Source organism: Plectropomus leopardus, chromosome 4 (genome assembly GCF_008729295.1).
Source record: "Plectropomus leopardus isolate mb chromosome 4, YSFRI_Pleo_2.0, whole genome shotgun sequence".
Taxonomy (NCBI): Eukaryota; Metazoa; Chordata; class Actinopteri; order Perciformes; family Serranidae; genus Plectropomus; species Plectropomus leopardus.
This window is the reverse complement of record NC_056466.1, coordinates 4,041,698-4,069,648: the sequence shown is the minus strand read 5'-3', so window position 1 is coordinate 4,069,648 and position 27,951 is coordinate 4,041,698. Positions and strand designations below refer to the sequence as shown.

The window sequence follows — 27,951 nt, the reverse complement described above, 5'->3', positions numbered from 1 at the left end:
GTCCCATACCACAGAGAAAATTGCCATTTAGAGGATAAAACGAATTATTTTGTGTTAAAAGGATTAATATGACAAGGCTATTATATGACAACGACAACAGTTTTTTACTTGGTTAGGGGTGAACAACAGCAGAATCACTAGGGCTGGGTGTCAGGACTCAGTACCTTTGAGGTATCGACAGAAGTAACCCATTACCAAGTAGCAGGGAGAAGTCGTCAGTAGGCTTGTGTGGTATGTAATATTTTATACCTTCATCCCTCTTAAAATCTCTGTAGAATACGGTATATGATGGTATAAATACACGGCCCTATGGTTTACCCTGGTATACCATAATACCGCGATACAACCCAAGCACCCTGTGTCAGTCAAATGAAACTTGAATTTGGGGGTCTGATCCTGGACCGTCCTGACTACCTGCCGGATCTGCCGGATATGCAAACTTTCTGTTGCTGCCATCTCTGCAGGCGCTCTCCTCCTAACAGTGAATGGTCAGTTAAACATCTGCCTAGTTAACACAAGATAACAAAGCAGCAACGTCCAACTTACCTCACTGAGGCCTTAAACAGTCCGAGCAAATTCACACAGACACCAAAACGGCTCGACTCAGATGTAGTGTGTGTGTGTGTGTGTGTGTACGGTGTGCATCAGTGCTGCAGAATTAAAACTATTACATGTGTTACTTATTCAATATATTTGATAACTCTACACCAAACTTACAAACAGTCTTCAACACCAGCTATCCCAAACTGCACATGTGAGACCCCAATTTGTTTTTTATCAGACCCTCAGATCAGAAGAGACAATACTCAATTTTACAATTTTACAAAGAGTTTGAAGTTACAAAGGTGCCAACCTTAATGAATCATATTTAAAACTGAAGCACTTGCAATTAATGATGAAGGGGGTTATTTGTTGCCACTTGAGGGCTTGTTTGTACCCTAAATTAATTTGCATACATTTCTTTGTGGATATGAAGTCCTGTAGGGTCTCAGTAAAAGCCTCAGAGGCCCTCAAAATGTGACCGTCGTATTATCGTAGAGATTTTGATCAGCAAGATGGGAAAGTGCCTCCTCTATCTTTTAAAAGTTACCATAATTAGTATCAATGTAGTGCCAATAGGCTTTTAAGAGCTATCTTTTAGCTCTTGAAATAATGAATATACATGAATATGAATGAATTAAATCATGTTTTGAAATTAAAGTAGTTGGAGGAGTGGGGTTTTAGGTCTTATTTTAATATGGATGATAAGTGAAATCGACAACATGATAGGTCCTTAAAGAGAGGAAAGGGATGGAAAATAATGGATTTTTCTGTAAAAGCTTAAACCTTGAAATGCTTATGCAAGTCATTGTTAGTTTTTTTCTATTATGTCCCTTTTTGGAGAATCAGAAATTCAATGATTTCCTTTCTTATTGCCCTTGTCAAATATCTGCCCATTATGTAAACCTATAGACTAGGTTTTCTGCATCTTTTCATCTAGAACAGGTCTAGAACATAACATTTTTTTTTTAAAAATTAAAAAATGAATGGGGACTGGTGTGCCTAGTGTGTGTCTAGTTAATCACGGTAAAAAGAGGTGCTCTGTGGTGGGTTAAATGCTTGGAAAAAAATGGAGCAAAAAAAGAACCAGTTTCCCTAAACTATGGGGGATGGTCTTTTGAAACGGTAACAGGCACTCTTCTAACGGAAAGAAAAAGAAGAAGAAAAGGATAGAAAGGTAGGGAAAAAAATACAGATGCCGATGCGTTTCAGCATTGCGGCCTTTGTCAGGGCATTGACCATACAAGAGTACCTGTGACCGCCTCAAAACATCACTCCACCACGTTCAGGTAAGCTGGTTCTTTTTGGCTCTGTTTTTTTCAAGGTCTCGACTATACTCTTAGAATTTACAGCGACCAAATAGTGCATAGATATGTATATGTGTATACTGGTAGATGTATATGTTGCTGAACTGTTAATCAGGCCGCAAGATCTTGACCTTTGTAAATCCTAATGAAACAAAGGAGAAATTTTTGGCACACTCACACCCATGCAATTTTCATCACAGAGCTTTCCATCTAGATGAATGCTGTTAAGTATGATGATTAATGGAGGTCATTCAGACTGAAAATTCTGTTACACAGAAAAGTGAATAAAAACAAGTTTCTATAGAAGCAGACTTTGTATTACTATTTAAAATGTTGCTGATGCACCTTTAGTGCTATAGTCAGTTGGTTGTGTGTGCAGCATCTGATGTCAAAGTATCAAAATAACACAGTTTACATAAGCAGGGATTAGTGGTAGGTGTTAGGATTGATCTAGTGTTATAAAAAAGACATAGGTGTCCCAGAAACTTTGCGTGGACCCGCTAATTGCTCAGTATTATGCAAGCATTTACATCCTCTAGAACACGACATTATCAGACATAAAGCCTGCACCCATATCCAAAGTGAGTGAATAAGTGTTTGCATCTGACTGCAAAGTATTTTTGCAGGAAACATGGCTTTTAAGGGGCACATTAGCTGGGGAACTGAACACCTGATTGTATGATTATTAGACTTAATCTTGAGGGGGATTAGGACTCTACTGGGAGAGCAAATCCCCCAAAACAAACTCATGGATGATTATTATATCTTAAAGTACCAAAAACTGAGAGCTTAGCTGGTTGGGGTGGTGGAACAAGCTGCTGAAACGTCTGGTTTTAATGGCCGATATATAAACCCGCATGGATATAAAGCTTGTAGCCAAACAGCTGGTGGAGCCACTGCGAGGCTTATTCCAGTTAGTTATTGTTAGCTTGATATCAGTGCTTTGCCGAATTCAACACAATGCTCCCCAATTCTTTCATCAGAACAAATAGCAGCTTTTATAAGATTTATAAGAATTTTTGTGACTTACTCACTTTGTTACACTGTATATGGGAAGAAAACTTTATTTTTCTCGCATGCCTCCTCAGTCAACAAGGAATTCAAAAAGGGAGAAAATTGTTGATGAATTGAAGTCATAAGCGTTAGCATTTAACAACTTCAAAACTATGCCAAAACATCTGTTTACAAACTCTAACACAACTTGCGCAGAATAACCCGAGTCTCATTTTCCCAAAAAAAACTTTTCGGCTCCAAATAGTCTGTTCTCTGTCTTATCAGAAATGTGAAGGTACTGACATGTTTTTTAGCAAAAATGCACATGCTAAGGAAGTACTGAGCATACAACTGGATAAATGAGACTTGGATTACACTGCATGAATTGTGTGCAAGTTTGTAAACCATTCTTTTATCTGTTAAACATGTACCTCTTTTACATCAATTCATTGAGAATGTTGTTGCTTTTTTTGACTCTTGTTCATCGTGGAGGCATGCGAGAAACAAATGTAACAAATTCAACATAACATGGGGTGAGTAATTGACATATAATTGACATATATGCTGAACATGAATGATACATGCAAATGCTCTGAAATGCTGAATGCTCTGAAAGTTGAAAAGCTACCAACATTTTATTAGATCTGTAATCATTTTCTGATATTTTAAAAACAGGTCCATGTGAAAACTTGGTTGATCAATAGAACCATTTCAGCATGCCAATTAAGTATTGTTTTTTTTAATGATTACTCAAACAGTCCTTAATAAGTAGACGTTCGTTGTGTATGAGTGAATTCATTAGACACAGCATCTAGAGATACAGCACCTACTACAACAAGTCATAAATATTTCATGTCAGATCAGAAAACGAGGCTGTCCTTGGTCATGATGTCCCATTAGGCAAAAAAGCGTGGCCTTGATCCCTCCCATCTTATCCCTGAATCTCTCTCTTACATCATATGTGAATGCAGTTAAGTACAGAGAGAGTGACAGAAACAAGGATACATAGATTTGGGGCAAACATTGGCAACTTCATAGAGACATATTACTTTTTTTAAAAGCGTGCTTCCTCATTCACAACATCCACTCAGGCTTCTGATTGGTACATGTCTGTGTGGTCAGATTACACCAGCAGGATATGTGGTAAAAAGGGACTCTCTCAATAGGAAATGATGCAAAAGTAGACTCTCATTACTTCCTCAGCTCTCGCATCTGACCTGCCTATGATTATATGGACTTCTATATGAGTGTTGGCACATAAGGAACTGTGACATTTCCTTTTTCAGATGTTGCCAAATATTTGATTGTCCTCATTGTTCTCAAAACCAGATGCATTGTATTGTGTTGTTCCAGTACTTTACAGTAAACACTAAACTTATGATGAGCTTTATTCAACCTTGACAAGTGTTTTCATGCACCATTAAACTCCTGGCTACATATTATGGCTATTGAGTTTTACTTTTATTTTCAATCTTCTTTGCAAAATGTTTTTTTTTTTTTATTTAAACATCAAATTAGTCCAGTTTGCACATGTTGTGTTCTTGCATGAGAAAAATAACATTGATTAGAGTTTTTTATCCTAAACTAAAATGTAGTATTTCAGACACCACTGCATTTTTTTATGAAATGTGCGAGGATGAGGCATTTTGCTTCTTGGGTTTTTACATAAGATTCTGTAGCCATGCCAGCGGCTCTGTAATGCTGGACATCGGCATGGCTGTGCTGTGAGCTTAATACTTACATCAGCATGCCAATATGCCCACATTGACATTACTTATGTGCTGATGTTTAGTAGTATAATTTTTATTGTGTTGACCATCTTAGTTTTGCATTCTAATGTTTGCTAATCAGCGCTAAAAACAGTAGGTCTACAGCTTAGACTGATGGGGCTGATGATTTGCAGGTATAAGGTCATTAATCAAAGTATGGACAAATTGAAATTTTGACATGGTGATGGCCCTAGATGGAAACTCATCAGTCATTCTGAACAGATCTGCACATGTATGCAGAATCTGCAGGCAACGGGACAAGAGTCTGGGACAGCGGGTTGTGTTCTGGTTTCTGCTAGTAGTTTAGATAAAGTTGCAGCTAAACAGTCCATGTTGACAGGTGGAATGCATTGACTAAAATGCAATATCTGAAAACGATTTATCTTTGTATTCCTTTTTATTATTAATCTGAATCTAAATGCACATACAGTATCTGTTAATAGTAATAATAATAATATTCGGGCGGTGCACAGAAGAGTCTTTGACTGGATATTCTCTCCCCCCTTACCTATTATACCCAGAGGCTTAGCGTTTTTAGACACCTTCCGACAGTCGATGGATTCTAAGACTGAAAACTCAGATGATCACCAGATTTATCACAATTCATCAAGTGTAGGAACATGAATGCCTGCACCAAATTTCATGCAGATATGTCTTGCAGTTTGCCTAGAAAGGTGACAATGAAAGTGAGGTAACATTTCTGTACGCTACCACTTGTTGCTTGTGTCTGAGTATTTAAATCTAAGTATTTTAAACTTGAGGCGTTCAGGGCGCTACTGCTAAAACGCAAGGTGCATAAAGCAAAAAGAAAAAAAAAATACAGGGAGCTCTGAGCAAAACCTTTTAGTCTCATTGAAAACTATTTTAAAAAGCTGTTTCAAGCTGCTAAAACGTGCTCTGTCTGATCTATCTGATGTAAGAATACCCAGATGGCGTCTGACAAGGAATATAATTAGAGGTCTTGTTTTCAGACTTTAATGGTCAGATTTTGATCTCCCATCATGGGTGAATGCATCCTGTTATCGTTCACGCTTCCAGGGTTTCTGGGTGATGATATATTCACTTACATCTTTTGTCTAATATGTGTCCATCTTTGTCTTTTAGGAAGACAGTCAAACCAAAGATGGACCTCTTCTCCTCCCCCAGGGCTGAGGTATGTGTTGTAACATTCTTTGTAGTTGTTGTTGCTTTGGTTACAATCTCCATGGCCACCCACAGAGTACCAACTTTTTTAGTCAAACAACCACGCAGAATGCACTGCATCACCCCGAGAAAAACCATGTGATCCTGGCAGCACCCTTGGTGTGATTGCATCTCATGACACTGCACCTTCCCACAGCACTATGTGAGATTCATAGAAACACTCTGCAACAGATAAACAAACATATCGACTGATGTGACAAATCAATAAGGATGACTTCATTCGTCAAACGTTGTCACACTTTTTCTCCTCCCTCTTGTCTGTGACTCCATTGACCTCATCAATAGTTACCGCCTCGCTTCACTTCCTTTTTTTAATTTCTGTACCCATCTCTCCTTTTGTATTAGCCTCCCTCTCCCTCCTAACCTTATCTCCTCCTCCCCATTCCCTCCTCGCCCCACCTCTCCCCTTAAACTACCCTTAAGTTTGTCCTTCTTTTTCCTTTTCCCTCCCTCTGTCTCTTTCCAAGGTTGTGACTATCTCTCAAACATCTCTCCCCCTCCTACTTTTCTTCTTCACATCCTCTCATTTTTATTCTGCTCACACCCTCCACTCTGACACCATAAAAAAAAAAAAAAAGCGAGGAGAAACAGTGTTTATATTCTGAGGTTGGTTTACCTAGAAGGTGTGTGTTTTTGTGAGGTTGTGTAGTCGGTGTGGTTCAGGTGCAGGTGTACAGGAGGGGAATGCAGTCAGCTCAGAGGTTAAAGTGGTAATGACCTGCCAATTAAATTCTCAGAGGGGGCAAAAAAATGGCTTTTATTCTCTGTACAATCAGCACAATCCCTGACTGACCTTTGAGCACATTTACAAGTGTTTTTACTTCTATACTTGTGAGGACATTTAGAGATACAGCATATTTCCTTACCCCCACAATAACTTCACCCATTACAACTAAATCCTCAGCCCCAACCCTTAACCCGAACATAAGTCAAACATTAATCCTAAACAAAGTCTGAGATCTCTATAGTGATCTATAATGCATGGTTTAAATTGCATGGCACAAGTAAATTTAGGGCTTACAGTATAATCCATAATCTCGGTGCAAAGTAAGGCGCAAGGTTGTATTTTGTCCCTTAGTTAATCATAGGTATGTTCTGTGCGTAACATAAACTAAAGACAAAGCAAAGTGTAATCTCTAAATTCCCTTTAAAATCATCGTCCACCTGCACCTGGTGCAATTCTGTTTATGTAGTGGATGTTTTCACTTACAAAGAATTTTCTGTGGTCTTTGGTACATACTTTAAACTTACAGTAAATATATTAAGATAGAATAAAAACAATGCAAAGTACTGCAACAGTCATGAACATTGATATAGAATAGAAAAAATATAATAAAAAGGTGGGAAAAATATAATTAATAACTTGTTTTGCTACTCTAAAAAGAAAAAATGTGCAAAAAATGTTATCCAGGGGGTATGCAAAAGTTCAAAGTATAGTTAATATGTGCAGAAGTAATAGTTCAAAATGTGTGTTAATGCAATGCATATGGACAGTTTCAGAGTACTGCAGCAAGAGCGGTAATGTAACTGCAGCAAATATGGAAAAGCAAAACTAAAATGTCGCTATGAAACAGAGCTAAAATTTAAGCTTCTGAAAAAATTACTTAAATGATGATGCTCCTTGTGTGTAAATGTGCACAACATCACTTTAATGCAGAGTCATAGTGCAGCTCTCCTCTGCTCTCTGCTATGTTCACATTTTAGAGAATCCAAGTAGGATTTCCCTTATTCATGATGTATTATTTTACCCACTCAATATTCATCTGCACATCTCTGTGTGTGTAACAAGCATGTAATGTCAGTTATGAATGTTAACCCACCTATGCAGGTAAATGTTATTATTTTAATAATAAGCCCTTTAATGGCAGGAAAATACTGAATTCTACCTCTAGAACAGGGTGTTTTTGGTCAATTGTGCAATAGCCCTGCTGCCTAAAAATAGCAGTACACATACAATGCACTTGAACACAGCTCATTTCAAGACCTACATGCCCATGGGTGCACAGATGGGCAAAAGTACATTTGCTCCTTATACAATGTGGGCGCTGGCCGTGTAAATTACAACTATGTTTGTATGAAACTCAAAACGACAGTTGTGCTGCACTGTGCCCAGCTTCACTCTGGGTGTAAGAAAGGACCCTACACCTTCAAAGAGCCCTTTGAAGAAGTGAGAAACAGCCAAAATTTTCTTCACACTTTAGGTCTGAAGCTCGAATTGGTCCTCACAAAGATAGAAGTGCAAGAACACACCCGCTTAGTTACAACCTTCGTAAATGTCTATTTTTAAAACAAACCATCAGTGCTGTGCAGAAACTGTGTGTAATTCTGTTTGTGTAGGAGTAATAATGTTGATAGTCCAGTCAGACTGATGGATGACAGCCATTACTTTACTGTGGACCTTGGAAACTGAGATTTTTCACTGTCATCTGATGTTTTGTAAACCAAACGATTAATTGATTAATCAAGAAAATAATCAGCAGATTAAGTGATAATTAAAACAAACATTGCAGCTTGAAATTCATAATGTAAAGGCAGATTTGTTTTTCACTTTTTAAATAAAACTAAAATAAGGTTGTGTGGATTCAGATCTAAACTGAGGTGCCATGATGATGTGCAGATTTTCTTGCAGTGTGAGTGTTTGATGCACCTTTGCTCAGCTTTGTAAGTGGCTGTGTCCACACTGTATACAGCCTTTAATGCAAGTACATGTCTGCAGGTGAAGTGTGCAGCTCTTGAACTACATGTGCTTTATTCCCCCCCTGCAAAAGTGTTTAACTTATCCTAACCTTGCACTTAACTCCCTCTCTCTTACACACACATGCACACACATACACACACTCTGTATCTTTCTGCACTCCAGTCTCTTCTCTCTCTCTCTCCTACCATCCTACTCAACATTTATTTTAGCTCTTGCTGTTTCTCTCTGAGCAAAATGGGTGCTCCTCTGTGTGTTTGTGTGTCCGGCTGTGTGTTCAGCGCAGAGAAGGGAAGTGGCTGTTAAACTACATCCAAACAATGATCAGAGGCTGGTCTGTACCTGATGGATAAGAGGAGAGCGCAGGCATTTGTCACAGTAGAGTTGGTGCAGAAGTGTTAGCGTTTACGCTACAACACTTCATTCCACTCCGCTTGGTATTAGCTCAGGCTTAGCCCCAAACAGCATAATAAGTACTTGTTGTTGGCTGTGGCTCTATGAGCTTCAAACAAGGTCAATGGGACAGGCTGCTCCCAGATAGCATGATTTTAACGATGCACAAGCTCGAGGGCTGGTTTTGACTAATGTGACAAATTGGGCAGAGAGACAAAGAAGCAGGGATAGATAAGGGAGAGAAAAGAGGCGAAAAGATGGAGTGCAAAAATGCACAGCCCCCCCCCCCCCATAAAATCAGAAAATTGAAAATCAAGCAGCTCCAAATCGACCGGGACTCAGCCTTTTTTCTTTTGCAGAGAACCATTAGAGCAGAAATTAGATCCTATTTTAGATAAAGACCTACCCTACTGAGCAAAAAAAAGCTGATATTCAGGTACACTTAATCCCACCAGGGAGAAATATGACCATAAAACTCAGATACTGACTTTTAACCTGCATTTTGAACTGAAATGTGCTTTACAAGATGCATTGGTGTATGTGGATGTGAGGGATTGTGATGAAACAACTAAATATATTTTGCAGGTTTGATAGAAGATTCAAGACCAGCAGTGTACTGGCATTACTCAATACAAGTTTACCCTAGTGAATATATATTTTAACACAGTGAATATAGAGGTTAGGATGATACATTGATATCACAGCAGGTTAAGTGTGTCTTTGTGTGTGAGTGTTTCTGGTGAGTCACAGTGATGAAACCACAGAGAATTACACTCAACTCTGCAGTTCTGCTGAGCTTTTTAGCCTGTTGTAGGTCACTGTTTTAGTCTCAAAGCGCATTAACTGTTTAGTACACTCTCACCTTTCCCATTAGTCAGGTAGCTGTCTTCAGCACAACAGTCTGATAAACCCACTGCATCCTAAATGCCAGGCACCACGCAACAGACAAAGATAGGGACTAGCTGGAGAACATGGTGGACCATTTAGCAGCAGAGGACCCAGATATAATTTTTATTAGAGCCAAAAGACAAGTAAATGTAGGACTAACATGCACAGGCACCAGAAATATGACTTCAGATAATGCTGATAATGCTCCATGTTTGCTGATTTTTTGCTTACATTACTTTTTGAGAAAATAGCCCCTTTTACACTTCCTGTTCAAGGCGGGAATATCGACCCGTTATGCCACCTCGCCATTCTGTATAAAAGGTACAATTTCAGAATTGGGGACAGAGTTGTCTTGTCTTTGAGCTACCAAAGGAGGTAGTAACAGTGGTTAAACAATGTCTATGTAAAAGGAACAACCAGGATGGGATTATAGATGGTACGGGTGTGATGTTTTGACAGCTTGTTATGCATGTGTACTGTAAATGTCTGCTAAATGGGAAAACAATCATGTCTGGGCAGCACGTTCTCATTTCAAAGTCGTAAAATACAGCCACTTTGTCAATGATTTCTGCTTCAGACACCAATGCCAACAAAACCAACAAACTCCAAAATTTCCACTGGGAACCAGCTGTTCACTTCCCATGTAAATGTAGAGCCTAACCATGATGTTTTTTTTTCCTAAACCTTACCTTGTGCTTGTGTTACCCAATCCTAACCACGTGCTTTTGTTTACGTTTAGCATTGATTGCAGCAACCCGGAATGTCAATATGATACATTGACGTCAAAATCTACTGACAAAGTGGCAGTGTGTAACGACTTTGGATGAAAACTTTTAGTCTGAGAGCCCCTTATCCTCTGAGCACAAGACAAAGTTAGCCACTATATAACATGGAAGATAAATGATTGTTATTGCTATGTTATTGCTTTGTTATTGTTCATAAATCGCTGCTGACATGTTTCTTACATGTCACACAAGAAGCAGACGCTGTTGTGTTGAAGATCACACCCATCACGCCTCTTTTGCTTCTATGATGCCAGCATGCTATCTAAAATCACACGCTGAATTGGCATGATCTTGATAAAGAGACATAAAGAAGGGACTTTGTAGCATCCCTATAGCGCAATGTGCTCAACAGTGAGTTAGGCATTGTGTTTGTATGCTTTTTTCTTTTGCCCCTAGAGTTTTAAATTAAATACAATTAAGGACACTAAATATTTTTGATAAAAGCAGAACATTTGAATTTCCTAAGCCCAGTTGCAAACTGTAGTTTCTATGTATGACAGCTGAGAAGCAGAAGTGGCCTGAACAGATGTGCACACATAACCTCTGCAACCTGTTCTCATTCTTATACATGCATATCCTCCTCTGATCCTTCACTCCAGGCCTTCTAGGAAGTGGGCCATCTACTTTAAAAAAAAAAAAAAAACGCTTTCATTAAACGTCAGGGAGAGTGAAAAAAAAAAACCTTGAATTCTCATCTCCACCTCCCTATTGCCATACTAACGAGCTGAGGGTTTAACAAGCTCATTAAGGCGGGGTCGGCGCGAGTCTAATTGTACCGGATGATTGCTCCTGGGGCTGGCTGAACCCAAAGGGTTGTGTGACTTCATTTAGAGGCCGGCCCTTTACTGGGCACACGCAGTACACCAACACAAAGTCCCTATAGGAGACAGAACGATCTAATTGTTTGCTTTGCATGGCTAGTCGAATCACAAAACTGTCATTGAGAAGGCCATTGTATTTCACACATTACTGAAGACTGATTTGTAAGGACACAAGCTGTGACTGAATTGCATTCAGGTCAGTCGATACTGCTCCAAATAGAAAAACTAGTGTCTTTGCTCTGTTGTGTGATAGATTTCATCCTGCATGATTGTCGAGAAATGTTTCAAAATACCTTCACCCAAGAGTTGCACTGTCAAGAACTCATATTAGCTCAAACTATTTCAAAGAGTTAAATTGGCTCTCTGTTAAAGGTAGAACTCAATGCTTAAAACTTACTAAGGTCCACAAGATTTTGCAAGGTCTTTGTCCAAATTATTGCACTGGGTATTTTTAGTACATGTGGGACACTCATGGCCTTCGAGGGCAAGTCTATCTAACGGAAATGACCCAATCTACAAAGTGAAGTACTGTAGGGAGAAGCATATCCCTTTGAATACGGGGGAGGAGTAAATAAAATCCCAAATTATGGCACTCAGTTAGATAGTATTGTAGAGCATCCTTTCCAGAACAGTTTTAAGCTTTTGGTCTGGTTTCTGAGTTTGGACGTTTTTGAATTGTCTTGATAGACTATAAAACATTGGATTTAACAGACATTTGTGTTCTGTTTTTGATTGGTCGGTTCTCACAGAATGGACTGCAAAATGACATACAAATGACACACAAAATGACAACGCAATGCATGCTGCATCCTCATCAGAGTCCTGCATCTAAAATTTGAATCGGCCAAAACATCTTTATGCTTTTGTTCGATGTCTGAGCCCCATTTTAACATCACATTCACCACAGCTAAAATATTTGATATTTGGTTGATGCTTCACAGCGCCATTTGAGGGACAAAAAAATTGAGACCAGCTCAGCTTTGTGTCAAGTGTCAGGCAGGCATCAGTTTGTAGCTTCATGTCAGCAGCTTCCACTGAAAATGACTTGTCGCCTGTTGCTGGGTTGCTTGTAGTGTGAACGCAGCTTTACACAGCAGCTTCAGCCTACAGCCTGATTTATATCACAGTTGTGGGGCAGCGCTTTCTAAACCATAATAATGGCATCAAACAATCAGTCAGTCAGTCAGTCAGTCATTTTCTGTAACCGCTTGTCCTCGTAAGGGTCGCAGGGGGGCTGGAGCCAATCCCAGCTATCATCGGGCGGAAAGCGGGGTACACCCTGGACAGGTCGCCAGGCTAACCATACACGCTCACCTAAGGGCAATTTAGAGTCACCAATCAACCTGAGCTGCAGGAAGCCAGAGACCCCAGAGAGAACCCATCCAGACACGGGGAGAACATGCAAACTCTGCATAGACCGAACCCCGTTCCAACTGGGTTTCGAACCCTCTAGCTGTGAGGCAACAGTGCTAACCACGACGCCACTGTGCCACCCGCATCAAACAATCTGATCTCATCCTCTGTTTTGAGGGTCAGGAGCTCCAAGACCTCATTGTCTACCCACTTTGCAGACATTAACCATTTTTCTTCTTTGAATTCGCACCTAACTGCTGCTGTCTACTTTTTAAATCTCCTGGCAGTGGGTCCCACATAGAACACGTCATCAAGATTATTTAAAAAAATAAATAAATAACAGCAACAAAAAAAGAAACAGATGTGCAACTGCTTAGTTTAAAGCAGCTGTTTAAATGGCACACAGCCATACAATCAGCTACTGTATTTCCCACAGCACTGAGGTGTTATACTTTGCTCATCAGGTCAGCTGCTTAATTAGTTGTCCAAACAGTTAGTGGAGACACAGCGGAAGACGGAGAGAAAAAAAAGAGCAAATTACATAAAGGAAACAGACTGAAAAAGAGACAAAAGGAAAACGACTAGTACAAGTAAAGGAATGAAGAGGTGGAACAATGATGGTGAGGAGAGATGAAAGGAGGTGTAGAGAGAGGGGGAATTGCTTTGTCACGTCATATTTGCTGTTTGTGTTGGAGATCGTAGCTTATTGCCTCCAACACATTCTCACATCATCCATAAATTACTGCCAGCGGCGGGTCAGAGCTATAATAAAACAATGTCTGGAATAATGCATTAAAAATAGCAGCCCCAAATTCAAAGAGTGTGTGTGTGCTGGAATGTGAGTGTGTGTGTGCGTGTCCTCAGGGTCAGGATAATCTCAATGGATTGTTAATCCAGCCAGCTCCCTCACTCCCCAGCTTCATTAATCTGCCACCAGCCTCTGTCTCATTTTCTGGACACACACACACTCACTTGCACATGCAGTCATTCATTCCCGCACAGATACATACATACTTGAACATATACTTTAAAGGTGCAATCCTGTAAAATTTAACACATTAAACCTATTTTTTGATGCCATTTATGTATTGCAGTTTCTTTCAGCAGTAGCCAATGTGTCAGTAATTGTCTCTTGTTAGGGGATTGGGTATCGAACTCGGTACTTTCAAGAGTACTGATAACATGATGTTGCTGCTACTGACTACTGATTTACTTTTGATCAATTGGTACCAGATTTCGGTACCTAAGAGTGCTCTGTTCTGCAACAAAGTGGCCCAGCTGGTGACCTACAATGATAGAATTGGCATCTGGTCTATTTTCTTTAATTTTGTCTTCGAGATATCATATTATCACTGCTGTATGTGATTGTTAATTTTCATACTCAATACCACACTGACAGACAGACAGAGGGACAGACAGAGACAGCTGTTGGCAGAAGTTTGCCTTGCGGGCTTACTGTCAGAAAGTCCTTTATTGATTCGGTTTTAGGAAACAGATCATGGTTTGGTCTGGTTGCAGACAGCAGGTAGCAGTATTGACAGAATTGTAGACAGTGCTTAACCCTACTTGATATGGTAGTTTAAATTGTTGAGTGCATCTTATTCCCTTGAAGGATGCATGCACACACACAAAGGAAAGTGTGTTTGCAGTTAGTGGATGAGATGCAAAAGATAAAAGGCTGATGTATTCTGAAGAGGAACTGCAGCTTTTCTTGCTGCCTTTGTTTTTATTACAACAGTGTGATGTGATGAATCCTCTCAGCCCATGCTTTTGTTTGATGTGTTGGATATCTGAGTTTCCCCTCTTCTGTTTTTGACATTTCTGAGTAGCTGTTGAAAGCGTGCACTGCCCCTCAGTGGTTCATATGGCTGTATTATTCAAGCACACTTGCTGTTACTACAACAGAACTAATCTCAGAACCCATCGACTATCGGTCCGATGATGGTAATGTTCTATGTTCAATGGACAACATTTTAAGGGTTTTGCACATGGAAACCCACAAAAATCCAAATCTGTGCACTCGTCATTTTGGCTAATCTCTATAAACAGATATCTGATTGCAAATAAATAAAAGAAAAATAAATTAAAGAAAGCTGAAAGACGGGAATCAAGTGATTTTGTTTCGCTTCTCCTGACAGAGTGTCTACCTGCCACTCAAGCATGATTGGTCAATAACACTCTTTAATATTTTAATACTACAAATGGACTACAAATAGAAACGGAACAGCACGGCCTAAAGATTCTGCACACATATGCAGGTAGAGATAGATAGTTTATTAGATATATAGAGATAACTGCACCACTAAATCAACATGGACTAAATTTTAAACCATCAATTTATTTTTTGTCCACTTGGGGCAGTACAGCAAGTCATATATACAACAGTGACATTATTGCAGTATAGAAAAATAAAGTTGTTATAGCCATTTGTTAGAAAAGAAGTTTCCTGTTTACACTTCCAGCAGACGCAGAGCAAAATTTGGCTCTGTTTTGGTCTCAACCAACTTTTGAGGATCCCATGCACAAAAGGCAGTCATGAACTCTGTCTTTTCTCATTTGGAGCTGGTAATGTAATGTATAGTGCTTTTATCTGAGCCTTGCTTAGGTTGATAAAAAAATTGTAGATAAAGGAGCTGAACTAAAATAGTAAATTTGGGGGCTGAAAACACTAATGAGCTAAATGACTGAAACACTACATAGAGCTGAGAGGAACTATAGAGTTCATTTATATCTGTGGGTTTTTTTGCAACCATCAACTTTTAACATTACACATCATCATTTGTGAAGATGAAAAAATCGACTTTTTATCTCGCTTATCCTGTCGTTTCTCATGGCAAAAGAAAGCATTCTTTCTTTCACTCACTCACACTGATTGTCCGTTGAGGATTATCACACAGAGCCACTAGCTTTGAAACAACCACATGAAAACTGCAACGGTCTATCAGCCCTCTGCAGCCCTGCATCTCTGTTTAACTTTCACTTTTCTTATCTCCTCCTCCTCCTCTTCCTCCTCTTCTTCCTCCTCTTCTTCACCTCCCTCCCACTGCTTTAACCGCCGCTCCTCATTCTTTTTTTGGTCTCGCTGTACCGCTACCGATTCTCCAACTCTCTTTTAGTTTCAGTGTCTCTAGCGATTCCTCTCCCACTGTGTAATTCTCTCCTCGATATCTTAGTCCAATAAAATCGATTTCTTCGCTGTCTTTCTTTCTTTCTTTCTTTCTTTCTTTCTTTCTGTCATAACACAAACTTGTATGTGTATGTGAGTGAATATGGCAAGAGAGTACAATTACTACTATGGTGAAGAGATTGTGGCAGCTTTTGTGTGTGTATTGTTGTGCAGTTACGAAATAACACTTTCAGTGTGTATGTGTGTGTGTGTGTGTGTGTGTGTGTGTGTGTTTGTAATAGGCTACTTTAATATCTGTCTGTTCGAAGAGTCTCTCTCCAAAAGGACAGGAACAGGTTTAAAGCATCGGTAATGACTCTACTGAGTTCTACTTTAAATGCAAATTCAACTTTTGGCAGGCTTTTATTCCAGACGCACTGATGCTAACCAGGACGGTTGAGCATCCAACACCCCCCCAGTTACACACACACACACACACACACACACACACACACACACTCCTCGGCTGTACCACTTCTGCAAACTCTTCATACCTGCTTTTTACTTCATCTGCATGGACATGCACACACTCGCACACACTTTCACACACTTACACAAGTACACAAAGCTGTTACAAACAAGTCCAGTATAATTTTGTACGCATAAGTGCTACATACTCCATATTTGAACGTAGAGCTGAAATTGTTAGTCAGTTAATCTATTAGTCAAGAGTGACTGACAATCGAGCAAACAATGCTGAAGTGGTTACAGCTTCTCAAATGTTTTTTTTCTGATTTTTTTTCATTTTAAATTTAACATATTTGGGTCTTGTTCTGTTGGTTGAGCAAAACAAGACATTTTAGGATGTCACAAGGGTAATTGTGATGGGCATTTTTCAGACGTTCATAAAATAATCTTCATATCTATTGATGAAATAATCATCGGTTACAGCCCTTACACATACACACATACACACACACTTTAAAACACTTACAATGATTCATAAATACAGTGAAATACTTGCAATATTGCTTGCAAACAGTATCTGCTCCACACAAACACCCAGAAAGAACAAATGCATAACTGAGCACATGAAATGATCCCTCTCTAGCATCTCTTCTTTCTCATTTTCTTGCTTTCCTTCCCTCTCTCTCCCCCTCACACATGCACACACACATCTCACAGGATCATTTCTCTCTTCCTCACAAATCTTTACTTCTTCAAGTGGAAAAATTCATCCTTATCCTCTCTCGCATCCCTTCACTCTCTCATTAACACACACATGCAAAGACACGGGTCTTCTCACGCTCCAAACTTCACTCCTTTTGTGCATCAATTCTCTAATTTGCTCGCAAATCTTAACTCTGTCAAACTGAAAAAATATTACATAATTTCTTTCTCTTTCTGTCTGCCTTTCTCTCTTTCTCTAAGTTATACACTCACATTACTCTCCATCAACAAAAAGTGTGTTTTACCTGTCCGCTCTCACAGTGTCTTCTCCCTTTGAGTTGAATGTGTCCGTCTCCCTCTTCTCTCGTTCCTCTCTCCTCTCACTGACTTGTGTGTGTGTGTGGCTTCTTCTCTGTGTGCGTTTGTGTGTGTGTATGCGTGTGCGTCCCAGGTGATGTTTGACTTTCGCGGCAACGGCAAGGCGGAGTTGAACCTGAAGAAGGGAGAGGTGATCTTCCTGCTGCAACGAGTTAACGCAGACTGGCTGGAGGTAAGAACGGAGAGAGAAAGAGAGAGCGAGTGTGGGAGAGTGTGGGAGAGAGAGGGAGGGGGGGAGAGAAAGAGAGAGTGAAGGGACGGAGAGAGAAAGGTAGAGATGGAGAGAAAGAGTGGGAGAGTGCAGGGCAGTGAAAGATGGATGAGAGGGATGGGAAAGATAGATAAGAGGAGGTGGAGGGGGAGAGGAGACATGAGCCAAGAAGAGAGAAAAAATGGAAAGAGAGAAGGAGGCATCTTTATTGGGACAGTGGAGGAGAGAAATAAGGAGAAAGAACAAAATAGGAGAGTGATGAGAAAGAGACTGATAGCAATGGATGGATAAAATGATAGAAAAGAAAAGAGGGAGAAAACAGGGAAAAGGGGGAGAGAGGGATGAGAGATGAAGACTGAAACGAGAAAGATGAAAAGTGAGAGGATAAAGTAATAGAGACTGAATAAAAACAGAAATGAAAATCATGAGAATAGAGGGGGAATTTTGTTGCTACCTGAATTGACGACCTCTTTTTTCCATCCCTTCCAAAAGATTGCCAAAAGTATATGGACAAAGATAGCTCATGGCCATGTGGCCACGTGCATGAACACATCCAACGCCTACTGTAGTATAAAAAGAAAGGTTATGGGGTTATAATGATTCTCCCAGTGTGGTGTGGAAGAACTTCACTTATCTGCACAGAGTTCTGACCTCCACCCAATCCAGCACCTATGGGATGCACTAGAATAGACATTCTCAAAGTCCAGATTGGCAAGTCTATCTGGACTTAGCCCACACCTTCATATAAAGAATGTAGTAATACAATGTAATGAAGGGTGTATTTCCTACTTCCTACTGATTTTTTTTATACTTTTTTTATAGTTTTGTAGAATAAAGTCTATTTGGAGTTTATTACAGTGAACCTGGCCCAAGATTAAGCACTAAACATAATCGTTTCCCAGTTTGACATCGTTGTCATGGCAACATTGACAGCCAGCGAGCCCATGATGTTTAGGTCATGACCCGTCAGAGTTTAAGGGTTGTCTAATAGGGTTCCATTCAAAATTAGCAAGTTAGTTAACAGCTAACGGGCTTTCATGATCTGTGCACGAGAAAGCGAGACTTCTGTCACCACACATTATGTCGCCAATATCGTTAGGATGTCCAAATGTGCAAAGAAAAGAACATTTGATCAAGAAAATCAAATTTTCAAATACAGGTCCCAAGCAACCATTTGCAGGCAAACATTGCCTTTTCACCTGCACTAGCTTTGAATGTAATTTGAATCTTTCTGACAAGTGAAAGTATGTTGATTTTCTAAACTAAAGAAAATTTTGTAGATTTTCTTTAGTTTAAGCAACTGATGGCAGTCAAACAGTGACTTGTTTTCCACAAGGCTTGAATGTATTTTGTCTCAGACTGCCTTAAACTTGAATGTAGGTTGCTTGTAAGTTATAAGCAAGTCTAATAAAAGTCATTGCTTTTCACCAATTATTCTGCACCTTTGGTCTTGAATAGAAATCAGGTTCGGACCTTTGAATATTAGGTTTGAGAAACCCTGGTAACATCACTTGTGAGTAAGGCCTCATGAGTCAACATTAGAGCATGACCTCACTAATGCTCCTGTGGCTTTATGTAACAAATCCCTGCAGCCAGGACCCCAAATCTTGCAAAAATGGTTCCTAGAAAATGGAGGGCTGAGCAGTAGATGAATGCCAGTGGTTTTGGGATAACATTTTTTAAAAACTTGATGATATATCCACTTTTTTTTGTGCTGGTGCAAATGTTGTGTTATGTTTCTATTTTGCTTTATTTAATGATATTATTTTTGTTTTTTATGCCTCTGGTAATAGCTATGGCCAGAGGCATTATGTTTTTGAGTTGTCTATCCATCCATCTGCACGTCTCATTCTCTTGAAAGCCTGAGGTAATGTTTTCAAATTTGGCACAAACAAGGCTCAGTGATGAACTGACTAGAATTTGGTGGTCAAGGGTCAATGCCACTGTTACCTTGCATCACTCTCTGTCTTGTGAACATGATATGCCAAGTACACCTGATTGGAATTTTTCCAGATTTGGCACAAACGTCCATTTTGAATTTAAAAATTAACAAATTAGTAGTTGGTGCTTAAAGTTCAAGGTCACTGTGACCTTGTGTTCGTCTCATTCTCAGAAACGCAGTGTCTCAAGAACACCTTAAAGGGAATTTCTTTCAATTTGGCACAAACACTTGGACTCAAAGATTTACTGATGAGAATTTGGTGGTCAGAGGTCAAGGTCACTGTAACCTCACAAACATGTTTTTGGCCATAACTCAAGAATTCATTTGCTAGCTTTGATAAATATTTCATATAAATGTCTGATAGAAAAAAAAACTGTCATAACTGGGAACAGAAAAGGAGATGTGCTTTGATTTGATTTGTTTTTTCTTCATTTCAAACATGTAAAAAGGAAATAAAGAAAATATTGCACAAAAACAGATGGACAAAAAACACAGTAAAGATTGTAAACTGTAATTGCAGCTCTACTAGTGTGTGGAGGCTAGTGTTTTGCTTTCTTGCCAAATGATGTAAGGGAATACAAAAAAACAGTCCCTTCAAAAGTTGCATTAATCAAGAAGTTAATTACAGAACATAATAAAACTTAAAAAAGGAAAGATTAAAAATAGTGTCATCCCGACATGGCAGTAGCTGAGTACAGTGACCACAATGTACCTCCACAGATGTGACTGGAGGTGCCCTGCTCCAGTTTCCTTTAGAAGAACAATTACTTAATGAACAAAATGTCCTCATTACACACTGCGAGTGTCACGTGTAAGTTGCCACCATCCAAAAATGGGATGTGGGACATTTTAATTAGCTGCTCAACAAAGAAATGCTATGCAGGAGCACTGGTGCCGGCAAATAGTTAAAGAAAGGTCAGTAAACGTGCTTGATAAAAAAATGTGTAAGGTGTTGAGATACAGTGCGAGAGAGAAGCAGAGAGTGGGTGAGTGGGAGAGAGGGAGGAGGTGGAAGCTGATACGGTGGGAGAGAGAGAGAGAGAGTGAGAATCAACATGGAGGAGGAGGACGATGCACTTATCTTGCCTCTGGCTTTCTAGAGAGATCCAAAAACTGAAACCGAAAACACTGATAATCTATTAATCCTCTTACAACACTGCAAAACACTATCTTCTTGTTCTTTTTTGGCAACTTTGCATCCATGCTAGTAGTAAGTGTTTTTGTTTTTTGAGGGTGGGTGAGGTTAATGCAACACTTAGAACTTGTGAAAAGTTGACTGAGTGCCTTTGATTTAGTCAGTGGACAGAGCGGCTGTGGGTGGAAAACGTGACAAATCCAACTGGCAGACTGGTGCATCAAGGTGAATGTTTTAAACACACCAGTAGAGATAAACCTGAACACTTTAAGGGTGCCTGGAGAAAATGAGAAATACTTTCTATTTGATCAGCATCCTCAAGTCAGGAGCGGGACAAAGGGGTGGCTGTAGGGTTGTCCGTCTGTATGTCCATCTGTCTCTCTGCCTGTCTGTTATCCGGCCCATTCACATGAACACAATATCTCATGAACACCTTGAAGGAATTTCTTTAAATTTGGCACAAACAACCAATTGGACTAATGAATGAACTGCTACGATTTTGGCGGTCAAAGTTCGAAGGTCACTGTGACCTTGTTTGTCTCATTCTCGTAAATGCAATGTCTCAAGAACTGCTTGAGGCAATTTATTTTAAATTTGGCACAAACGCCCACTTACATTCATGGATGACGAGTTTTGGCAGTCAAAGTTTCAGGTCACTAAGGTGACGAGAATGAGGCAGACAAGCTCAGCCTGTCTGCCTCATCCCGTATATGTGATCCCAAGAACGCCTTAAGGGAATTTCGTCAAATTTGGCACAAACGTCCACTTGTAATCAATGATACTGATTAGATTTTGGTGGTCAAAGGTCCAGGTCACAACCTCTTCTGTCTCATTCAATATCTTAGGAACCACTTATTGATTTTATTTATTTATTTATTTTCAAATTTGGTACAAACCTTCATTCAAGTTACATCTCATTACAAATAGGAAAATCTTGTTATTTAAGCACTTAGTTATATCACATTTTACTGTTGCCTAATAACATGGATCTTTTTTTACATAACTGTTGCCTTGTGCTGCTGTGTGTTTGTGTTTAAGCAGATACACACACTCATACACCAGAAGTGCAGTAAAAAAGGCTGTGTCGTTGTGTTGAGTTCTTGTAACACAGCGGCATATTATGAGCAGGCTAATTATTCTGGGAAACCTCTCTCTAGATGCACGTCCCTCCTGCTTTATTTTGTTTATCTCCTTTAAATGATCAACTCATCTCATCATCAGATCCATATCACTCCATCCTCTGAGTCTTTACTCATTAGCTGTTCCTCATCACCTCTTTATCCTCTCTCCTGTCTTCATTTTCTGTCCTCCTGTCCTCTCCTCAGGGCACGGTGAACAATCAAACAGGTATTTTCCCACAATCCTTTGTGAAGATCATCAAGCCCCTCCCAGAGAGTGACTCAGAAGGTGAAGGTAGAGGACCCACCTACAGCTGTCTGCGCTGCTTCCTGCTCACCCCCTCTGGAGTCCAAACCAGGTCTGTTTAGAAGAGTGACCAAGAGAAGAACATGTTCTAATGTGAACTCTTTGTAATCACCAACATTTTTATTAATATCTGTAACTTAATTACATATTTATATCAGTAACCAGAACTGATTGCAACTACTGTATTTTATGATTGAATCTAACTCTAAAAACTAGTTACAGATGCTTATATCTTTTGATAAGTTGAGTCTAACAGCACAAAGAAGGATATTATGCTTAAGTTTTGGGTAACCATATTTACAGTGACCCACCATTTGAACTTTCTATTGTGCAGATGTTTTTAAGTAATGGTATAGATTGTAGGGAGAATTGCGTTAACTCCAGACCTCAGGCTTAATATGATCTATCTTTATCTAAACTAGTGCTCAACGGTCTCTAAAAGGTCAGAGTGGGACTGGCAGCAATTAGTTTGAATGTTTTTTTGTTTTCCCCCAGAAATATTATTTCACATCAGGAGGTATTAATATCCTTCATTGCTGATGCTTATAAAGAACAAGTGCATCTGAGCTGTGCTTTTGAATTTATTGTTTCATATCTGGTAATTGTACCTTAAGGAGTAAATGTTTCAAGCATCCAAACAGCAGCCGGTCTAAAAATTTCAGAAGTCTGCTTGAAGGAGATGATTGTGTGTTTCTTCTCACAGAGACGTGTGTGTGCAAGAGGACCTCACAATCGAACCAACGTACAAGGACTTACTGTCTCGTATGAGGTAGGTGTATACCTAATTTAAGACCTTTTTGTAACTTTTTTTAAGCTCCCACATGGGTGATAGACATGGCTGGAGGCATCATGTTTTCGGTTTGTTCATCCATCCTATTCCTGTGAATGTGATACCTTAAAAAGGCCTTCAAAGAATGTCTTCACATTTGACAAAAAATGTCCACTTGGACTCACAAATGAAATGATTCGATTTTGGTGGTCAAAGTTCAAGGTCACTGTGACTCATTCTTGTGCAGACAGTATCTCAAAAACCACATTTTTTTCAAATTTGGCACAAATGTCCATTCTAGTTACACAGCATAATGTATAGAAAAATGTGTGTTATTTAAGCCCCAAAATAAAATATATTTTACTGTTGCCTAGTCACATTTGTTACATAACACTGTTGCTATATCTATCTTATTCTTATGAATATGATTTCTAAAGAGGGCCTTGAGGGAATTTCATCAAATTTTGCACAAATGTCCACTTGGACTGAACAATGAACTTAGATTTGATGGTCAACAGTAAAGTCACTGTAACCTCAAAAAAACATTTTTTTGGCCTTGAATTAAAAAATAATGGTAAAATTTCACACAAAAATCCAACAGGATAAAATGATAAAGTTCAGACACTTTAACAAAAGTCAACTTCATAATGTTATGCAAAAGCACTTTTCTGTTCATTATCCAGCACCACAAGTCAGGCATCAGGTCAGATATTGAACTGGTGACACTAATCTTGGGTTGCAGATGTGTATGAAACATCAGTGTTTTAGAATCTGTAGCTTCTTTGCAGAAACATCCATATTTGAAGCACTGTCATTGTCAACTTTCATGGCTACACATGAGTCTGGACAGACATGAATGCAAGCTGGCTTGCGGGTTGTACCTTGAGTTGTACCTCTGGAGCCATTTTTAGGGAGAGACAAAGGACCTGATTGACATTTAAAAGTGTGTGTTAAAGTCATGTTTTTATTTTATTTACAGTCATGTGGGAAATAGCGACTGAGACAAATGTGAGGATCAGTTTTGTGGGTGTTGAGAGCTGACTGTTGTTGTTGCTGTTTAGGGGGAAATGATTGTACACAACCTCACACCTGTGAGTTAATTATAGAAACTTCCAAAAAATGTGATAATGGAGCATAAAACTGACATATTTGATGAAAGGCTGAAGTGGAGGCACTGAAGCATTTGGCATTACACCTTTTTTTGCATGCAAATCTTCATTTTTTCATCATAATCACATTAAGCATTATGTGTAAGGTAATCACTGACTTGTGATCTGCTTTGTTCAGCCCTTTTTATTGAAGACTTTAAAGATGGTGCTTTAAATCACAAAAATATAGTGTTTTCCTCTTAAATTGTCGCACAGCAGAGCAGATTTCCATATTGAGTGTTCCTCCTGGAGATGAACTGATGAACCTACGCGATCGCTGACCTTTGTGATCATACTTTCACCATTTTCACTCCCTCAGTGTTAATTCCAGAACAAACAAGGTTTAGTGAAAGTCCATTAATTCACCGACCTGCCCTGAGGTGCAGCATATTTAACTGTTCTGCACCGCAAACCTGCAAATTGCCAGTTGCACATCATCGCCACCCGTCAAATTAGTTCCTGTGGGACTGCTGAATGCCCCCCCCCCCCCCCCCCCCCCCACCCCACAGCACCGCCATCACCGGATGCACATGCTCATTACACTATCATATCTGTTCTTCTGTCTTTTTCTCTTTCATTCTCCCTCTCCCTCTATCTCTCATTATCTCTCATTATCTGGTAATTTAGATAGGTGAGCGCCACAATGATTAGCCCTCCCCATTCATAATCAGTTCATTTCTTCCGCTTATCTTCTCATTATTGTTTTTCTGTGTTCAGGCCTATTGTGCCCTGGAGAAGGATGGATGAGACCCTGGTCTTGAGTTTTAATATGGCTTTGCACTGATAAAGGGAGGAGGAAAGTGAAGAGAATGAGAGCGAGAGGTTGTTGGTGGAGACAGTGAAACAAGTCAAACAAGAAGAGAAAGAATCAAAGAAATATTAAGGAAGAACTGTTGCAACTGAGAAATATTGCTGAACTACTGAATAATGTAATAAATGAAAATTTAATAAGTCACCTTAGGTCTAAAATGGAATAAAACCAGAGAATTTAAGAAGCTGTCACATCACATTAACTTGTGATTATTGCTGATTTTGTTTGTTGTGTGATTTTAAGTTTGCAAGAATATCATCAACACACTTTAACACATCTTATCACACTCACATTATCAGTGTTACATCAGCTGATTCAAGCAGAGAGACTTTGGCAAAGCTGCTGGTGGTGATACTACCCACACCACTGACACTATTCTTATGTTTGAGTGTTTATAGTGTGTTATTGTATATATTGTAACAATATTACTACTAAGAGAGATTGAGCTTGTTATGTTAAATATCCACAGAACCAAATTAGAAATGCATGTCCTCTAAAGAGAATATGCTACTTGTCCTTTCATTGCTGGTGGCAGGAGGTGACTTTGGATATCTCTTTGTATGTCCTTCCTCAGACGTACTCCATCATGTTGCCCCTCCAGGAATCCTGTAGAAAACCTCTTAAAGTGTCTTTTTTTTTTTTTTTTAATGCCTTTGCAGCGATATTAGCCCTGGCCAGAGTAATATTTTTCATTGGTCAGTCTGTGCGTCCATTTGTCTGTGTGTCCATGCATCTGTCCATCTTTCCGTCCTTCTGTTCGTTTATGATCATAAACACAAAATCTTACCTTTAAGGAATTTCTTCAAATTTGGCACAAACATCCACTTGTCCTCAATGATGACCTGATAATATTTTGCTGGTCAAAAGCTGTGACCTTGCATCGGTCTCATATTCCTGACTGAAATATCTCATGAAAACTTTGAGAGACTTCACTCAGTTTTGGCAAAAACATCTAACTTTGAGTCAAGGATGAACTGAATAAAACTTGGCATTCAAAGGTCAAGGTCACTCTGACCCCTTTTGTCGCATTCTCATGCAAGAGATTTTTCAAGAACTCTTTGAGGGAGTTTTTTTCAAATTTGGCACAAATGTCTGCTTAAACCCAAGAATGAGTCATTGCAACCTCACAAAACATGCTTTTGGCCATAATTCAAGAATTCACATTCTAATTATGACAAAATTTCACAGAAATGTTCTGACAGGATAAAGTGATGAAGTGATGACATTTTATATCCAAAAGGTCAAAGGTCAACTTCACTGCAGCATCATAAATTTTTGCAAAACCATTATAGTGGGACAGGAAGGGAGACATTTGACACTAATCTTGGGTGTCCACCTTGAAACTGTGCTGATTGAAGAGATCTTCTGTGCTGATGCATTATAGATGTGTGTAAAGCATTCGTGTTTTCACAGACATAGAGATGTAAACTGTAAGTGCAACGTGACTGGTTGGCAGAGGCATGCAACCATGAGTCAGTTAATCTGTTTTTTTATTTTTCTAATTTTTATGTAATGTTTCTCTCTTATGAATTCCTGGAGTCAAACATTAATGTCTGTTCATGCAAAAATGTGAATATACAGTAGGTGGTAACTTCCTATCTGTACTTACTACCCATTTTCTTTGGTCCAGCACATGTTTTCTTGGTGATAATTCCCATAGCAAAATTTTAATTAAATTATAATATATCAACAAAAGCCATGTGGGGGCAGTCATTTACTTTACTGGAAGAATGGTGCAGAGTTTTCTTGTTATGCCTTTATATAAACAAAACAACTTTATTGCTTTTAACATTAAAGTAAACAACCGCTTACTATGAGAGAAGCCTGTAAAAAGCATATTTATTCTCAAAATCTGAATAAGAACCCTCACATAATAATGATAAAATAAGAATAATAAAATACAAATTCTTATAAATAAGAAAAGAAAAGAAAGACAATAATACACCACTCCGCCTCTCTGTATAGCCTTGGTCAACTGATTTAGTTTCTTTATCACATATACTGAACGTTAAAAGTTAGTATATAAAGTTATTTTGATGCAATCACCTCCTTTTATTTCCTTTTTGAAGATATTGTCAGAATTCTTTAGTCTTGGTAGGACGATTTTGGTTTAAACTTATTCTGACCGCTGCGATGTATCAAAGTGAAAAGAGTAAAAAGGAAACATGTCTTGAGTTTAAAATATCTGAAAACATCCTAAGTCTGAACTCAGTCTCTCCCTGTCCTTGTCTCTCATCAGGAGCGTCTTCAAAGTAGACGACATCGCTGTGAACTACCGTGACCCCGAGGGCGACCTCATCCGCATCCTTGATGATGAAGACGTCCAGCTGATGATCAAAGAGAGCAGAGGTCAGCAGGGGAAAGTCAAGAGACCTGTCAATCAGTTTCCGTGGGAACTGCACGTGACCTTGGCCTCTGACCTTTCTGTTTACAACACTGAGGCCTGAGAGGGTGGAGGTCATGGGAAGATATTTAGTAATCTTACATAAAATCAATGAACTTGACCAAGTGAATATTTTGCTGGTATCGCTTGTGTATGATTCTCTTGTCCATTTAGTTACAGCCTCATTTATGGTACAAATATCACTGCTTTTTTAGTTCATGGCCGATACATTTCACTTAGTAATAAACTAATTTAATCACAGTTTTACATTTTGCTTATTTTTTTTTCTTGTTAGAAATTTCCATCAGTTGCTTTACACAGGAGAAGCAGAGCCGTGCACAGCTTGGTATGCATTATTTATATTTACATGCACACTTATACCCCTTTATTTACCAAAAGGAGCATGTGTAGTCAGGTTTTTTAAACATGGGGAAAAACATAAAAGTAGGCTATGGACTCCTTTCCCTTTACCAGTAGACTAGAGCTTTGTACACGGCTCTGCAATAGACGAACATGCCTCCCTGTTTTTTTTTTTTCTTTTTGTTTTTTTTAATGTTGTGTATCTTTTCCCATAAAATAAAAAAAAAAGATGTTTTTTGCAGTGGGAACGTGACCTAATATAACCCGACTCCTCTGAAAATGACAATATTTGAAATTTGATACTGGTCAGGCCAATTTATGAAAGGAGCATTTTCCAATTAAGATAAATGGTATATGCTTATATCA

General features: G+C 39.1%; 2 protein-coding genes across 4 annotated transcripts in view; one reads left to right on the top strand and one right to left on the bottom strand.

Moving 5' to 3' along the window:
• pvalb7 (parvalbumin 7) overlaps positions 1-17,443 on the bottom strand; it is a 50,212-nt gene extending 32,769 nt beyond the window's left edge. For all 3 annotated transcript variants that reach the window (XM_042484670.1, XM_042484669.1, XM_042484671.1), the window contains exon 1: positions 17,329-17,443. The gene's annotated coding sequence lies outside the window, so the exon portion shown is untranslated. The remainder of the gene's footprint in view (positions 1-17,328) is intronic.
• Positions 1-27,486, top strand: part of ncf4 (neutrophil cytosolic factor 4) — a 40,838-nt gene extending 13,352 nt beyond the window's left edge. Inside the window, exons 6-10 of the mRNA XM_042484668.1 lie at positions 5,714-5,762; positions 17,475-17,573; positions 22,015-22,166; positions 22,818-22,883; positions 27,082-27,486. Coding sequence (XP_042340602.1) covers positions 5,714-5,762; positions 17,475-17,573; positions 22,015-22,166; positions 22,818-22,883; positions 27,082-27,289 — 574 coding nt within the window. The 3' untranslated portion in view covers positions 27,290-27,486. The remainder of the gene's footprint in view (positions 1-5,713; positions 5,763-17,474; positions 17,574-22,014; positions 22,167-22,817; positions 22,884-27,081) is intronic.
• The last annotated feature ends 465 nt before the right edge of the window (positions 27,487-27,951 follow it).